The sequence below is a fragment of the Hippoglossus stenolepis genome, chromosome 4 (genome assembly GCF_022539355.2).
Source record: "Hippoglossus stenolepis isolate QCI-W04-F060 chromosome 4, HSTE1.2, whole genome shotgun sequence".
Lineage (NCBI taxonomy): Eukaryota > Metazoa > Chordata > Actinopteri > Pleuronectiformes > Pleuronectidae > Hippoglossus > Hippoglossus stenolepis.
The window spans coordinates 20,832,050-20,849,075 of record NC_061486.1 but is presented as its reverse complement, the minus strand read 5'-3'; the positions used below and the strand labels follow the sequence as shown (position 1 = coordinate 20,849,075).

The 17,026-nt window shown below is 41.9% G+C and overlaps 1 protein-coding gene across 1 annotated transcript; it reads right to left on the bottom strand.

Moving 5' to 3' along the window:
- Positions 1 to 135: 135 nt before the first annotated feature.
- On the bottom strand, positions 136 to 16,563 carry LOC118106599 (A disintegrin and metalloproteinase with thrombospondin motifs 8). Its single transcript, XM_035155281.2, has 9 exons — positions 15,571 to 16,563; positions 13,249 to 13,488; positions 9,618 to 9,750; positions 9,287 to 9,454; positions 8,129 to 8,421; positions 4,874 to 5,060; positions 3,774 to 3,946; positions 3,220 to 3,395; positions 136 to 2,459 (listed from the first exon to the last, which is right to left on the bottom strand). Exons 1-9 carry the CDS (start codon positions 16,309 to 16,311, stop codon positions 1,715 to 1,717), a joined length of 2,856 nt encoding a protein of 951 aa, XP_035011172.1. The 5' UTR covers positions 16,312 to 16,563; the 3' UTR covers positions 136 to 1,714.
- Positions 16,564 to 17,026: the final 463 nt, after the last annotated feature.

The window sequence follows — 17,026 nt, the reverse complement described above, 5'->3', positions numbered from 1 at the left end:
CAGACCTGAAACAAGAATCGTCAAGTACTGAGGCTTTTGAGCACAATTGAGAAAAGGGTTTTTAGATGTAGATGTTTGAAGACATGTTTTCTTTTGGTTGTCATGGCAGGTAAGGATCAGTCGAAGACAACGATATATTGACATAAATGTGTTTATTTGACAATTTTTATGACAAAATTCTCAAAGACAGCAGCATTTGCCATTTTAATTACATGTCCAAGGTAAAAACTTTACAAAAATAAATAGCTTAAAATGGAAGCTGTAATAATAAAATAGTATGGTCCTTCACTGAAGGGATATAAGGCCTAATACTTCATCTGTTTTATAATATACTGTAAATTATCAACAGGAATGAAGAAATCAAATATACATACCAGAGTCTGAAAACAACTGTGAGGGTTTGCATAGGATGCATTAACAAAAGTCTGAAAAATAATAAAATCAATGTTACTTTTCATATACACGATAAGATAGTATGCTAATAACTTAGTAATAACACCTCCAAATAATATAATAGTTTCATTGAAAACTGATTGTACCACTGTTCCTGTGCATTATATTACTGCATTATAATGCACCTAGGTAAAGGCAAACTGTAGGACAGGGGGGATATCTCCGTGGTGGCTGTTTTGATGTGGACTATAACTATAAGTCCAACGTCTTGTCAGATTGAGTGTCAATCAATGGTTTCCCTATAGTTAAACATTGCTGAGTTTCTGAATAAAAACATGGGGTTTCTATCACATCACATTTTGGTATGTATGCAGAAAAGATAAGGAATCAAACTGGAGCGCATTCTCTCAAGCCTTGAATCACAAGGCCTGAATCATATGGACAAACCCCAACAATAGGTTAATGGCTTGATTAAAGCTTCATAGAGGATTGAGTGCTTTAGAGGACAAGAGGAGGTATATTTACACTGTGCTGGTGTTTGACAGAAGGTTTCATGCCATTGCTCTAGCTCCACTTTAAATGACACCTAACTCACCAAGACTTGAACAAACTGCATATTTTACCAAACCTTATAGTCATAAAGTTAATTTCTGTTTAAAGCAGGACTACAAACTCCTCATTCTCCAGGATACACACACACACACACACACACACACACACACACACACACACACACACACACACACACACACACACACACACACACACACACACACACACACACACACACACACAGCACCTTCATCTAGCATATATACATCACATGAGGTAGATTTCCATTGTTTCAAATCTCAATAGTGGTTTTCAAATGTAAAACAGCAAAAAATAAAATAAAAACAGGCATATGCCCTTGGTGGGACTAGATGCAACCAGTTAGTAACATGAACAAATTATGAGACAATGGGCCCTTGGGCACAGGCCTTCAAAAGGCCCCCAACTCCTCTGACGTAGGACCCAGACCTGTCAGAATCTCAGAAACACAAAAAAATGACCCAGAGATGTTGTTTGTCATGTTGTATCTCTTTGTTGTCATTTGTGTCCTTTTATAGTCATTTTTTGTCTCTTTGTAGGGTTTTTGATTTTTATTCTCTTTGCGTCTCTTCATAGTCATTTTGCATCTCCTCTTATTCTGTCTTTTGTGGTTGTTTTGTGTATCTTCATGGTATTTTGTGTCTCTTTGAAGTTACTGTGCCCAAAATGTCCAGTAATCCAGCCATGGTTGGTAAGTGCAGTTGGACCAAAATAGGAAAGTTCATTGTTTTCATAAGCACTCCTGGTTGAGACATTCTCCAGAGACTGGCTCTGGGATTTTGTTTGGGTCACACTTCTCTGGCTCAGTAATCTTCCCAGTATAGTCTGTGCAGAAGACACTGCGGCGGCGCTCCCCCTGGCCACAAGTTCGCGAACAGGTGGACCAAGGTCCCAATTGCCAGATGGGACATGGCAGATCCCCGCACGGCCGGATGTCTACAGGTTTCAGGTCTTTGTCACACTGGGTGGAGAAGAAGCCTGCATTGTCTCGGCACTCAACGTTCCTCCTGGACCATCCGGAGCCGCAGCTCTTGGAGCACTCAGACCACTCCCCCAGCGCCCATTCAGGCACACCGAAGGGATGGATCATATGCAATGATTGTGACGAACCCTTCTTCTCCTTGGATTTATTGAAGGTCACATCTCTGGGGATGAAGAAGGTATACTTGACCTTAGGTGGGTTTGCATCCCCTGCAGTGGCTAGGATTTGGATGGTGATAGCCTCCTTTAGTTGCCTGAAGCTTTGGATCCTCTCCAGCGTGGTGGAGGAGCCACTGTACTTCAGCACAGCACCCAGCACAGGAATGTCCTGCTCCACAGTGGAAACGGAAAAGTTACCATTGAGGATGTAGCCACCACTCTCTCTCCTTATAGCCAGGTAGTTCCCATCATGTTTGATCCCTCTGTTGCTCCGCTGTTTGATGTCGATATTAGTGGCACCAATGGGAATTGTGACAATGTCACTGTATCCATAGCTGGTAGAGAAACGAAAGAACTGGATTAAGATCATGTATAAACTTTGTTTTGCATTAAGAGGCGTGAACATTTGAAAAAAGTAGTTTTTACAATTTTTTCCCAAGAGAATAGAAAATACAACTCCTGATAAGCAAGTGAGGGTTGACAATACTACAATCTCTGATCGGATTGAAGATTAAATGATCTTTCTTTTCACCACAGTCTTTTTTTACTCTGCAGCTAAAATGTACAGAAATGCATCTATGTATTTCATTGAACTAGCGCAGTGCCTGTTCTAAACCTGCCTTTCAGGAATGTGCTGTTTGTTTGGACGAGTTACTTCAGAATTATTCCTCGTCATCAGTGACTCCTCCTCAAACAGTTCTGCAATATACTGTCACCTTTTATTGTTTGTGTGCTGGACCTTGTATTCAGAGCTTTTTATAAACGGTCTATGGTGCAGAGTGAAGTTGTTAAAATTTGTGTTCATCCGACCCGGTTTATCTGCAAAAAGATTTGATCTTTTATCGAAGCGATCTAGCAGCAATTGTGAACAACGGTTTGACCCAGCTGCGACCACTGCTTTGGTTTACCGAGGATGTAGAAGAAGACATGTTCAACTCAGTTCACAGACAGAAGGCACACAAAATTATTAACAATACACATTCCAAGTGCTCGTGAGATATGCGTTCCACAAACAAGAAAACAGACGGACGTTAATGGAATTAGATTTGAACTTAAATGTAACTACATACACTTTACATTCGGAACACTTCTTACGTTGCTTTGCTGTAGGAGCTTGTGATCTTCCGACAGGTGAGCCCACTTCCTCCACACACTCCACACTTATCCACTCTCTTGTTGGATCCAATCACCTGGTCGCAGCCTGCCTTCACACACTGGCCTTGGACACACACCGACGTGGTGTCAGGACCACAGGTCGTGCCATCGATCACCTGTATTGACACAACAGGTGTTGATATGGCTCTCAAGCAGATAAACAGTCAAATACGACTTCAGTTGAATTTGACCATGACATGCAGCTGAAAGCTCTATATGAAGACTGTTTACAAGGTCAAGAGGAACTTCCACACTGAAGTGGCAATTGCATTTAAAAGAGTAACAGATGTTCTTCGCAAGGCATCTTTACAAAGACTGTGACTGTGTTCTGATTATCCAAATATAAGGTGAATATCTCTTTCAGATTGAATTTGAAGAAATACTTTGACTGGGAGCGTCTGGTCAAAATTGGGATATGTTTGCTGTAGTATGAACATGATGCATAAGCAAATTTTGCAAATGAGCTGAGATATTGAGTGCATATACTAATGTACCTTGGATTCAAACACCTTAAATTCACTGCTGCCTCTGGCCCGGCAGAACAGCTTGCATCTATCTCTGGGAGAAACTCCAGCATACTTTGGTATCCACTGTTTCATGTTTCCATTGTAGTCCAGGTAATGGAGGCTGTTGTACTTCTCACACTGCTCCTCTCTGAAACTCTTCCCTGTTGGTAAAAGACAGATACAACAGATGTAGGACCATTTTTTTGTAACCCCGAACAAAAAATTCCCTAAACAGAGTTATATTGACTAATCTTTACCTCTACAATAGCACAACAATCAAATAAGTTAATAATTTCAAAATATAGTTAATATAAGTGAAAATTTGATAATAAATCAAATTTTCTTTATTGACTTCTTCCCAATTCTTCCACATCAGGGATCGTGATGATTGCTCATAGATCATGACGGTTGATCGCAAATCAGAGATCGTGATGGTGGATCATTGATTGTGATCGTGGTGCCGGCTGATTATAGAGGTGGATCGTAATCGTGGTAGCAGCTTGATTGCTTGATATACAATATGCCTTCTCACATATTCTACCATTACTGGCAATAAATCCTCTTTTTCAATTGACATTGCTGCTCCCTTCATCTCGATCAGACAGTTTCTTCTGTTTGAATACTTTGATACTACATTGACACACCTTTCCATTATGTTAAAGACTGTTTCTTCTAATCGATGTCCTAAATATTTTAATTTTGCTGATGTGTTCAGTTACACGCGGCATCTATGGCATTTCTGTCCGTCCTGGGAGAGGGATCCCTCACATGTGGCTCTCTCTGAGGTTTCTACGTTTAGTTTTTTCCCTGAATGTTAATTTTTGGTAGTTTTTCCTTACTATTGTTTGTTTGGTTATGTATTTTTGTTTGTGAAACAGTGCACATCTTGGACATCTAATACAAATTTCAGAAGGGCGCTCTAATAATAAAGTGAAATCATACAGTATCTTGTAAAAGTATTTTATATAGTAAATGTCATTAAAATGCCCATATATTTTCAAAAAAGTACATAGAACTTCTAAGTTTATATCAAAATAACAGCTCACAGCAGCCTCAAGAACTAGATGATGAAAACTGTTGATTCTCACCCTCGTTGTTGTCACAGGGCTGCGTGTTGCAGGACTGATACTGGACCCTCTGTCCCTCGCAGTACTTCCCTCCGTTCTGAGGCACGGGGTCAGCACACTCCCTGTAGGAGAACTCCACTCCACCTCCGCATGTTCTGGAGCACTGCTGCCAAGGTCCCCACAAGCTCCAGCCCCCGTCCACTACCACCTGTGGTAAAACACGAGCAAGAAAAGAGAGGGAAAAAAAAGAGCTGTCAGAGTATTTGGTTAGAGCTCAGTGCCAAAGGCAATCTCAGCGGCGCAGTCCAAACCACAGTCTGGGCTTCTGGGTTTGAGGCCGCACAGTGAGTTGGCGTGCCACAACTCCAGTCCAAATCTGTGTTGAAGTTCGGCACGTGCCTGCTGTCTGCCTCTACCCACGTTCCTGCCACTTGCGTCACTCACCACTACTGGAACCTGCCATGCTGCAGCATTTAACTGAATGTGTGTTGCTAAATTGTGGGTGTCCTCTGCAGCCGTTAAATGAGTTTGGACCAGCTAAGATCCCAGTTCATAAACAGATGTTTGATTATATAACACAGAGACGATTAAGGCAATTGAGCTAAAATGAACCATTAAGATGTAAAAGTGTTTTTTAAAGGAAAAAGCTTTGTGACACAGCTGGATTCAAACTCCCTAAATTCCAACCATTCTGTAGTCTGAACTTTTAGCCTGAACTTTTCATTCATGTATTTCTATTTCAAATGCACACAGCTGCACGTTGAAAAAGTGTCTAGTATCACTAACTAAAAGAGCGAACGTACCCAACAGAGTTTTCTATTAATTCATTTTAAGTAAGTGCTTTTCCAATTGTTGTTGAGTGATTTATTAAAAAGCTAAATGAAGTCCTGAATCAGACAGATGTCTATTCTGGAACTTTCATTCATCTCACACAAACGTCAGCAGGGGAATTTTGTCCAGTTTTTATTGTATTGGGGAAGTAAACATTTTCATTTTTCCTGGCACTTAAGGACTGTACTGGCATGAAAGCTGAGCTTGAAAGTTGAGTCATGAACTGAGAAATGGCAGTTGACAAAACAATCACACGTCCAGTTCCCTTTCAAACATACTCATACCACAACTTCTTCAGCTGCTGCTTTAGAGGCCAAGAGCGACCAAGGGAGTCAAATCTTTTGCAATTCCAGGTTAAACCACATATTGACGTGTGTGAACAGCTAACTGACAGTTAATTTGAGAAAATAATCTGTGTGTTAGCACTGACGAACAGAACATGTAACTCTATCAGGCTTACCATATTTGAAATCGGATGTGGGGGACTCTGAATGGTTGTTTCACGACTACACATTTTATTGCTCCATTTCTGAGTGAATGAACTGTGCATTTCAATGGAGTGACTCATGCAAACCTATGAGCAATTCCCAGCAGAGAGCAAGTGGGAGCTAAAAAGCACAATGTCAGCATGCAACATGCAACAAGGTGTAAATGAGGTCCACACAGGACCACATGTGCTGATATCACGTTACATGCTCTTAAGGTTAATGTGGTCAGAAGTATACAAAAGTTTCCAACAGCTGACAGCCACTCTTAGATGGCAGCGTGAGGTCTGCTGATGCATTCTTAGCGCTCTCTCAGGTTGGTCTTAAAACATTTGTCAGGTGCCCATGTGAACACTCAAGCAGTTTCTGGTTGATGCAGTCGTTCCTCCTGTTCATACAGGCTACTAAAACATTGCCTCAGTGTTTAGAGTCAACACTCTTGTAAAAATACAGAACAAAGTATATTTTCACAAGAGTCAACACTCTTGTAAAAATACAGAACAAAGTGTATTTTCCATAGTTACTGCCCTTTCAGTACAGAATTACCTCACTCCGCCATGCTCCAACATGGAAACACTGTCAGGAGAAACACAAAGAGGGATTTTATACTAAAGAAGAATGTGACTATGGAAAAAAACAAGGGCCCTCTCATTCATTTGAAAGGAGCCGCAGCATGTATGGGTGCCAGTGCAGGGGGCAAACACAGAGCAGGCTCTGACGAGAAAAAGTTTGCTGCAATCGCAATTCAGCGAAGTTGTTTTGCGTAGATCAAACACACGCAAATGATTACTTTAGAAAATGAATGACAGAACTTTATACAGTTCGAAAATCTTGTCTTTGTTGCTTCATTGTTTAAACACCTACTCTATTATTGTAACTGGTCCTAAAAGATTATATCTTGTGATCTCAGGTACCTGAGCATGCCCCCATCAACACAGCCCATAAGATCAAGATAAGATCAGATAGATGCATCACTGACCTTTCAAAGAGCTTTACAGTAGTTTTTGCCATTCACCCGTTCACACACACATTCATACAGCGAATCTATGGGCAGACATTTTTTGGGGTTCAGTATTTTGCCCAAGGACACCTAGGAATGTGGAATGAGGAAGACAGTGATCAAACCGCAGATAAGATAGGATTGTTGTTGATAATGGTTTGTGTGTAAGAACGATTACTCAAAATAGACGGATTACCACAGAACTTGGTGCCAAGACGCGCTGTCGGTCAGAGATGAAACCCATCAACTTTTGGCGTAGATCTGGATCAGGGGGTGGATCCAGGATCTTTATTTTCACAATAATCATCCATAGTTTTCAGTGAAATTTGGTGCAGCTTGATTGAATTTAAGGGGACTGTGGAGTTACGTGCTCTATTGCATGTCATCCGTTTTTATTGAAAACTGTTGTCTGCTATTGCTCAAAATGTGGCTGATGAAAGCTGTGACAGTTAATGAGGTCATGGTCTGTGGTTTTAAAGCAGTGTGAAAGAACCCGCTGAAGGGAACTGCAACATTGCCACAGAGTCATTCACACCCAGTCACTTAACAGTGTCCATATGAAAATATTTAACTGTATGGGGGGTAAAACATGGAAACGTACATTTTTCTTAACAGTGGCCATTGTGTCCACATTTAACAATTAAACGATAACTGGGAATGCGACAAGATAGTCTCATGGTAGCACAAGAAGTGAAGGATCATCACCTCTACACACAACCAATTTTGTTAATATTAACTAACACTAGCCCCAATAAGCTCCTGGTCAGCATCCTAAGCTGTAGCAGCACAAGTACTGATAGTATGAGTTGAGCGAAGAAACATTTTAGAAAGAACAAATTTAACTTCTGATTTGTAGGAAAGCGAGCATGGTATTTTGTTTCTTTCCAGTGTTGCATAATCACAGTTTCAGGCCACTTGATGGAAAACATTTGTTATTCGTGATTAAAGAAGCATTCTTACCAGTGGCTGCATCACCTCATGGGTGGACATGCATGCGCCGTGGAGACAGGTCCCATTGAGGCCACAGGCGGAGCCGTCGGCCCAGGGCAAGCTGCCGTTCTTGGTGGAGCACTGCGCCGTCCCGTCCTCTTGACACCAAAGCTGGCTGCACACGTCACTGTCTGAGGTGTTGGGGCAGTGGATGAACTCCTCTCCAAAGATCTGCTGGCACTGTTGGTCCAGGCTGTACTTGGTGCCTGGAAGCTGACTTGGTAATGGCATGGCACTCTCTGGGACGTCCAGCAGGCAGTCCCCTGTGGTCACAACACAATACAACAGTGTATGAGACTGATTACTTTGTGGTTTATGGAGATCATGGAGCTGACAATGGTAAATGTGTTGCTCTTTCTGTGTGGCATGACAACAGTTGGGAAATATTCTTGGCAAGTTATGCCATGACAATAAAAAAGGAGTAATTTCAATTTAACTAATGAAGTGCACTTTTATGGACGGCCTGCTGCTCTCCGAGTGAAACTGGACATTTGACAGCTTTTTCTAAATCTGAATTTATTCACCGTTCCCGTAATGGTTCTTCATAACATTCAATAAGCTTTTGCGTGGAGCTGTCGATGACCTCCACAGTTCGGAATGAGCATTCTTAGCCACATGAGTTTTTGTCTGAGACATTTTCCAACTGATAAAGAGCATATTTTGCTGACACCAGCTGTTGCTTTTGGCTGGGGAGGTGGAGAACAGGAAGAAGTCCATAGTATGACTCAGTTGGAAAGAAGGTTCACTGATAGGTCTAACAAGGATACAAACACTACGAGATGCACAGCACGAGGCAGGGGAGAGGGAGCAACAGCGGGGGCGAAGGGAAGGAAACAAAGAGAGAGGGGGGGAGAAGAGGAGGATGTGGAAAGAGATAAACTATCCCTATAAATCATAACCCATAATTTGGAGGGAGTGACATGTTTAAGCAGGAAAGCCATAGTTAACGCATGAGAGGAAGAACAGTATTGTTTAATCCTCTCTGAATCAGCTATAATAACAGTGCCTCAGTGCCATGGCAGATGCCAACGTTGGCAAAGAGTCTTTATAGGGCGGAGCAGTTCCCGATTTTCGCATTGTGTCATTTTTCTTTAACATGCTGGGGTGGCAACATGAAACATTTCCTACCATGTCCGTTGTCAAAGAACTCAGTGATGTAGAGGGCACTGCAGGGAGACCAGGGTGTGGTCTTGTTGAGGCTGACAAACAGTGGAGCCATCAGGTAATGTCCTCCCAGATCTCCGAACAGCCTCTCACAGGTCTTGGAGTCGTCGTGGGGCATACTCAACACATGACCTGCAGCAGGAGAGGTAGCGATAACAAGAATGGGACAATTGTAGGGGCACAGGCAGTTAAAAGTGAGGCTGTCAATGATTGAAAATGACTTTAAAGCTTTGCAAATTGTTATATATAAATTAAATACACCAGCCCGCACGTTTGATGATAGATGTGATCTTACCAAGCTCATGCGCAGCTGTGAAGGCAGCCTGCAGGCCGTTGTCCTCAATAACGGAGCAGCTTCTCTTGGGGTCGCACATAGTCCCGACATCAGCCACACCCAGCGTGTCGCAGCTCTTATGTCCGCAGATGTCCTGTTACATGGAGAAGATATTGAAACCTTTTTTGTTTGGAAATATATAATATGTATTAGATTTTTTAGATATATTATATATACCTATTAATTTATAAAAGAAAATCTATTTTTTTTTCTTTCTCTTAATTTATATTTTTCTATGACATTGCTCTTATCACTGTACTGGCCTGTTCATCTCGTCCAACACTTTTTCTTTTTCACCGTTTACTTACATATGTCAAATAAAACTCAAATAATTCCATAAAAAATGGAGCAATTGTGGTTCCCCAAAGTGTAACATGTACATTTTGCATTATAGACAATGTGTTATACTGTATTATTTAATAATTCATTACATCTCATTATCTTGTCAAAAAATATATAAAACACAATGAGGCAGAGACTGAAACATGGCTGGCTGTGTGCCTCTTTTTTTGTGGTATAAGTGATTTGTCACTGCTAGTTATGACTATTTTAAGATATTGTCATCCTTCCACAGAAGAATACCATTTTCCAAAATCATGTCTTGGAAGCAAGTTTGTTGTTCAGTGGTATGTTGCTACTGTTCAACCAAAATATGACACGTGAAATGAATATGTCAATATGTTACAGCGCAACATGCTGTACAGGCTGCGTTTTAGGGTTTTATACAATTACATATACATTGAAACAGTTTTATAACACACTGTAAAGCGTTATCTGCTGCTGGAACAGGACTGACACACTATTAATACGTCACACATCAGCAGTCAATTAGAATTGGTATATGCCAGGGAAACATGAAATACAACCCACCGTTAATTGTTAACTGCTATAAGTAGAATAACATTCCAGTAATCAGCAGTGTCATACCACTCAGACTCTGCATATGTCGCTAGAACAAGAGCTGCACACACCTGCCACTTTTGGATCTCAGCACTGCTGCCAAACAGCTTCAATGTCAGAAAAACCACTAAAATAAAAACAAATGCAAACTTGAAGGGGATCCAGTCTAACTACTTCAGTTAAATCAATTCAGGTTAATGTCTCATCCTGTATGGTCAGTGTAGTGTTGACTTAAATTATTCCATTAACCTGTGATCAAACCATGTGTAACAATATCTCAGTGCAGAAAGGACTTTATCCAATGTTTAATACAAAGCCAATATTGCCTTCATGCTGTTCAATGGAAACATCGTGGTCATCTGCTTAGAAACAGCTGGAAAAGTGGACTGTCAAAGAGCTAAAGACATTATTCTGTCATATAATAAATATAGTAACTGTTTGGGCTAAGGGACTGTTATATTAATCACGTAGGATGACGAACCTTCACCATCTATTTACTGTGTCCAGTTTTGGCCATTTTTAACAGCACAAATCAAAAACATGTTGCTCAGTGTTTCCATCATAAAACAAAGCAAATAAATATCGGCAGCATGCAGCTGTCCAGAGCTGTGATGTGGGATAATGAACTGTGGGGTATATTAGAAACCTTTCCCCGTTTGAGAACATGCCTGGCTGTGGAGGACGGAGACGGACGCGTCCAGGGCTTCGCCTCAGGCCCCCGAAAGACCACAAGGCAAAGCCCTCTGTGATTCAAAACACATCTGGACTCAGGGCTTCAGTTGAACGTAACCCACCAGGAGTTTGTACACCATGTTCCACAACAGCATCTGTCACTCATGTTTGCAGACACACAACATAGATGTATTATATGGGTCAAAGTATAAGCTGTAGTATGCATTTACACATTGTGTAGACAGACATACACACACACTTGTAGTTTAAGGTCACAAAAACCCATGAGAAAATGTTTTCCACTACCTGGATCAGAGGGTAGACTGTGAGTTTCACAGCAGACAGTATGAGCAGCAGCCCCGTCTTGTGACTCTACCGCATATGTTTTCAACCCCAACCTGGCCACACACTCAAGCCTTGACCATTTAAAGTGGCTTCATTGTGTCCGGGCTGAGTTGTGGGAGCACTAAAGTTAGCTCATCCACGAGGATCCTTCCGTCCTCTGCATTTCAAAGCAGATCTCCGCGGAAATGGAAAAACAAACACAAACCAGGCTTGTGTGAATGATGGCTTCCCCCGACCGAACGCTGTCCCAACAAATCCAACACAAGACTGCAAAAGCCCATATGTTCTATTCATCATTTCTCCTGGTCCAGGGATAGACTTGGATACTAACGTCATTCAGAAGGCACATAAACATCGAGCCGCACCCGGTACATTTACCTACAAATCCTAATAACAGAGAAGTTACTCGCCTAATGTCTGCTAACACCTTGTCAACATGCACAAACCAGATGAAAGACGGCGGCCAAATAAAGCAGAACAAAGTGATCACAACTCAAACTCAAGAAATTATGATGTATTTCCTGTTGAAACTTCCATTAAGCCATTTGTTTGGACTCTGTTGACATTCCCCCTGCTTGGAAACATTTACAGCTATTCCATCTCTGTCGTCAATTTTCAGCATCCTTAGTTAATCCAAAGGCAAATATAAAGGCTTTTCTTTACCCTATCTTTTTTCATCTGCTTTTTTCTCACTCATGTTCCAGGGTTGCTTTAAGAGCAACAACCGGTCCAAAGCAAGGGGCTCATTTTTATCTGGGACCCCCCACAATATAAACATCTGCCCATCTTAATGCACCTGTGTTACTGTATAAACCTCTGGTTTCAAGAAACTGGTGTGTGGTCGATTGTGGTGCTTCTGAAACCACAGTATGTACCGCAGCTGGCCTGAGACTTCATGACTCATCTTTGCTGGGTTATTGCTTTCTGAATGGAGAACAAAGCATGCCAGACTAGCATGGGTGAGTGGACTTTCCATTCTAATAATACAGTGTAAAACACTCACAACATTGTATGCATTGTTTCATGCACTTAATAGTCTGAACCATGCTCTGCAGAGAAGCCAGACTATCATGAGCTATCAAAGTCACTGTCTTTAAACCTGATGCCACACAGTGAATTATTTTTAAATTATAAATATTTATGCCATTTGGGGGAATAACTCCAAAAACAGCTTCTGAGTTTGACAGTAAACTAAATTGACTGTTGCATCAGACAAAGAGAAATATTAACGTAAATTTGGAATGGGCTTTTGCCTTTGTTCAAGGATGCTATCTTTGGTTTGACGTGAATGTCCGTTGTGATTCTTCTCCTGTCATTTTCCTGGTCAACTACCTTTGACCCATTCTCAGTAAAATGCTGTGATCGTTTTTTGGTCTAGTATTCAGAATCAGCTGATGTTGTCAGTTTTCCTGCGTTTATTCAGTCGCTTGTCCACGGTTCCTGCTGTTTCACTTGTGTAGTTTAAATGACAACTAAGCACCGCAGCCACAGACGAAGACTGAATGATGAAAGTGCTTGAAAAAAGCCAGTTGGGTGATCTTTCTTTTGTGCTGAAACTCTTACATTACGTATTTACACCTTTATATGCAGATGATGCTAGGTTTTATTTCTGAGGTTTTAAAAATATTCTGCAGCCGAATGAGGAAGCTAGACCAGGTCTGTGGTTGTCCCTCACCTCTCTGGTGAACAGCATGGCAGTGTCATAGTGCTCTGGGTGCCTATGGCTTGGTGGATTGAAGAGTTGCTGCCAGGAGCAAAAATTCCTCAGGGCCACACCTCCGTTGCTGGAGACCTCCGGGCCGACCTCCTCATCCTCCACTATCAACATCTTCACCACCACGATGTTCACTGAGTTCTTTATGCTGGGATGCTTGTACAGCTGGGCTGCCATGGACATCAGGGTCAGAATGTAGTGCTATGGAGGAGGAGAGAAAGGACAGGACAATTATTTAATTCAACTTCCATGCACAATGACCTTCAGATAAAAGCCAAATGGTTAACGATCAGGCAGTTCAGGTATTTTTGCATTTATACTATACTTGTGTAGACTAAAACCTAACCAAATATTAAAGTTATATTTTACGAAACATTTAAAATTAGTCATTAAAGAACTATGCCCAAGATATATGCTGAAAGGGACTTATCAAATTTAAATAAACCATGTAAGTGCTCTCTGTTGGAGAAACTCAATGATGGTGACAATGCGTCTAAATTATTCAAAGCGTACCATTGTGCTGCAATTTCTTGGGCGCCAAAGATTTACAGTAATCTGCCATGAACTATAAGGCAATATGGCCAGTGTATCACGTCTTATAAGAAATTTGGCTGAGATGCATGTATAGAGCTCTTTTATTTTGGAAAAACACTTACTTAACCTATGCTAGCCAACATAGAACACAATTATTAAACTAAACACAGATAACCCAGTAATTAGGGGGGGGGAATTACACTTTAATACAACAACAGCTGATTCATATATTAGTCAAGGACCAAGAGCACAAGTAAGATTGTCTTCTGAAATAAATAACTAATGTGGGGGGATTTCTGTGTCTCTTAAAATGGAAATGCTACTCAAAGGCCATGTCATTGGTCCTTAAAGCATGGACTTGTGCCTTATGTCTCTGCTGTTGCTGAGAAGAGGAGTTTTCTGCCTGATCTGTCAGTTGCCTGTCTTTCTGACCCCTACATTTTACGAGTAGGAGAGTTAACAACATGAGGGGAGCTAAAAACAGAGTCAGCAGTTTGGTGGTGTTTTACGCTTGTTACGCTAACAACTTCTAATGCTAAGAATGAACTCCACACAGTGAGGCATACAGCTTATTGGCTAAACAAATCAGATCGTTGCATGAAAACATTTCAAAAAGACCAAAACACGCTCGCTTATATTCTATCGTTCATCTTGAAACAGTTTCAGAAAAACTGGAAGTATATTTTACACAAACTTTTCTTCTGAGTCACTTTGTAGCTTCCACATAATTCTGCAACGCTCATAAATCCCAATGAATGTGGAGGGAAATGTGCCATGCATTGTTTTGTACAGTCTTCCACCAGCCTTGCTGAAATCACTATTTCTCAGGTTGGATGATATTCTACAATGACAAGATTTTCGTAGAGCAATGGGTTCTGGTAATTTCCTGGGGCCTGTAAATCTCTAAAACCACCCCTGCTCATAGAAAATCATTGTCACATGAATGAAAATCAAAACAGGCCTGTCTGATTTATGAAAAGCCAACATAAGCCATATCTTTCAGCCTAACTTTTGTCCACTTGACCCTGGTGCCTGGTTGCCTGGGACTTACTGTGTTGTGAGGCTGTGTTTGGCAGCTGAGGAGCTTTTTAAGTACAAACAGACAACAATTTGGCTGCTGCAGATGTTGGCAAGATCACGGAGTGTCCTACTTTTTGTTTAAATAAATAAATGCCTTTGGTTTAGCACTGATTGGAACCAGGACTGATATTAGTTATGGGGGATGATTTCACAGGATCTTTCATATAAAGACTCAATCCATTAAATTCTGATGCATTTAAATATTGGAAGTTTTATATTACAGGCAGCAGAAATGGTCCATTTAACGAATTTATAAAATTAGGTAAAGACAGAGTAGAACAGATGTTGTAAACCTTGTGAATCTTCCCTGGATGATGCTGAAGATATGCTGCCAAATCATGACCAAGTCCTGAGGAATGTAGTGCAGCATTGCTTGCATTTCTGTTGCCTGACTTCTTTCTCAGCCTGTAGAAAACAGGGAGCCCACCGATTTCCTCCCAAGCCCCCTGAACGTATTTATGAAGCAGCACATGAAAAACAAATCACTGCCACTATATTTTCTAGGCTACGAAACCTGACAGACGAGATGTGGAAAGAAAGAAAAAAAAAAGAGAGTGACGTCTGCAGGAGTCTGTTTATGGGACAGTCTAAATTACCAAGTTAAAATAGGGTTTGTTTAGATTTATATCAACTGTGTGTGCAGGAAAGAATTAGTTCATCGTGTCTGACCTTTGTTTCATCTCCATAGAAGTGGGTCATGGTTGAGTCAGCTACCACCAGGGTGTCTATGAACCGTGGCTCGGAAACAAAGCGTCTCTTGCGAGGTTCCCTCCGTGCGTCACTGTCCCCGTGCGTAAAACTTTCCCCGTCGCGCTTCTCCGCTCGGCTGTCCTCCGCCGCGCGATCAAACCGCAGGGAAGCACCGTGGCCTTTGGCGAATGTCCTCCTCCTGATGACATGCAGCTGCTCGGTCGAGTCTGGCCCTCGGCCGCCGATAAGTTTGGGCTCAATTAAATACTCTTTCCCCTCTGTGATGAAGGAGCCGAAGATGCCGGAGCACAAACTAACAGCCACCACCGAGTTTTGATCGTGACCCACGTCCCCGGAGTAAAAGCAGCCCCTCAGGTGCCCTTCACTGCCCTCTGTCTGGCTCGTGAACATCTGGAGGTCTGGGTGCAGCGCAGGTTTGGCACCTGAAGCGCTGCGTAAAGCGCCAGCATCTCTGGCCCTGATTCGCTGTATGGTGAAGGAAGGAGCGATAAAGCTGGTGTCTGGTACAAGATTTAGAGTCAAGTCCTTGCCAAAGGCTCTGAGGACAAATCTCGGCTGATCCTCGCTTCTTTTCCAAAAGCGACCGCTCGTTCTTGCGTTTATCCGAACAGGTACAACATCCTCTGATTCAAATGGAGTGGAGAGTGCCGCGTTCATTACGCACATGGATAAAAAGAGTAAACGCACAGTGTAACACATCTTCTACAGAGAAATAGCTTTTAGAAGTGGTATAAAAATTAAAGAACTGATTACAATGTATGTCCTTTATCTCTGGGAGGTGGCGCACCTTCTCCAATCGAGACAGTATTTTATCAAAGTCAGAGCTGTCTCCAGATGAAAAGTGATTTCCCAGCGCTGAGAAGTCAGTCTCAGTCAAAGTATGTCTGCTGTTTAATGTCAGTCTGAGTCGTCCTGTCTGATTCCCAAAGCCAGTGAGTCTTGTTGCACCGCTCAGCAGCACCGCTGCAGTTTGCACACATCGGTGGTATTTATACTTTCTGTTCTTCCTTCGACATGGGGGGGTTTATTTTTGATATCCTGGAAAATCTCCTCCCACTCGCACTTCAGGAGAAACTCGCGGACAAAACGGATCCAATGAGAATAGGTCGACACTCCCCCCTTCCGAAACAGCCTAACAACCGCGCTCCTATTATTAACCCAGCAGGCTGTGCATAGCTGGAAGTCCGCTACTCGACTTATTCCTGAGTTACACACACACAGACACACACACAGACACACACTGGACGGTCTGCTTGATCCCCTCACAATAGAAAGACACCGCTTGGCAGAAAGTGTGCGCTCTAACCCTGAGAAACGTATCATCCCATCAGTGCAGCTATAAGGAGAATATTGCCTTCTCACGTGTGATTTTTTTTTTAGGAGATATGGATTCTGTGAAAGTTATTGATCAGGG

What these genes read in the sequence shown, in the direction of transcription:
- LOC118106599 (XM_035155281.2), bottom strand. Translation starts at nt 16,311, where the DNA reads ATGTGTTACACTGTGCGTTTACTCTTTTTATCCATGTGCGTAATGAAC. An exon ending in CCATGCTGTTCACCAGAGAG is followed by an intron (nt 9,751 to 13,248) that starts GTGAGGGACAAC and finishes TCCATGTAACAG; the next exon opens with GACATCTGCGGACATAAGAG. An exon ending in CACAGCTGCGCATGAGCTTG is followed by an intron (nt 9,455 to 9,617) that starts GTAAGATCACAT and finishes CTCCTGCTGCAG; the next exon opens with GTCATGTGTTGAGTATGCCC.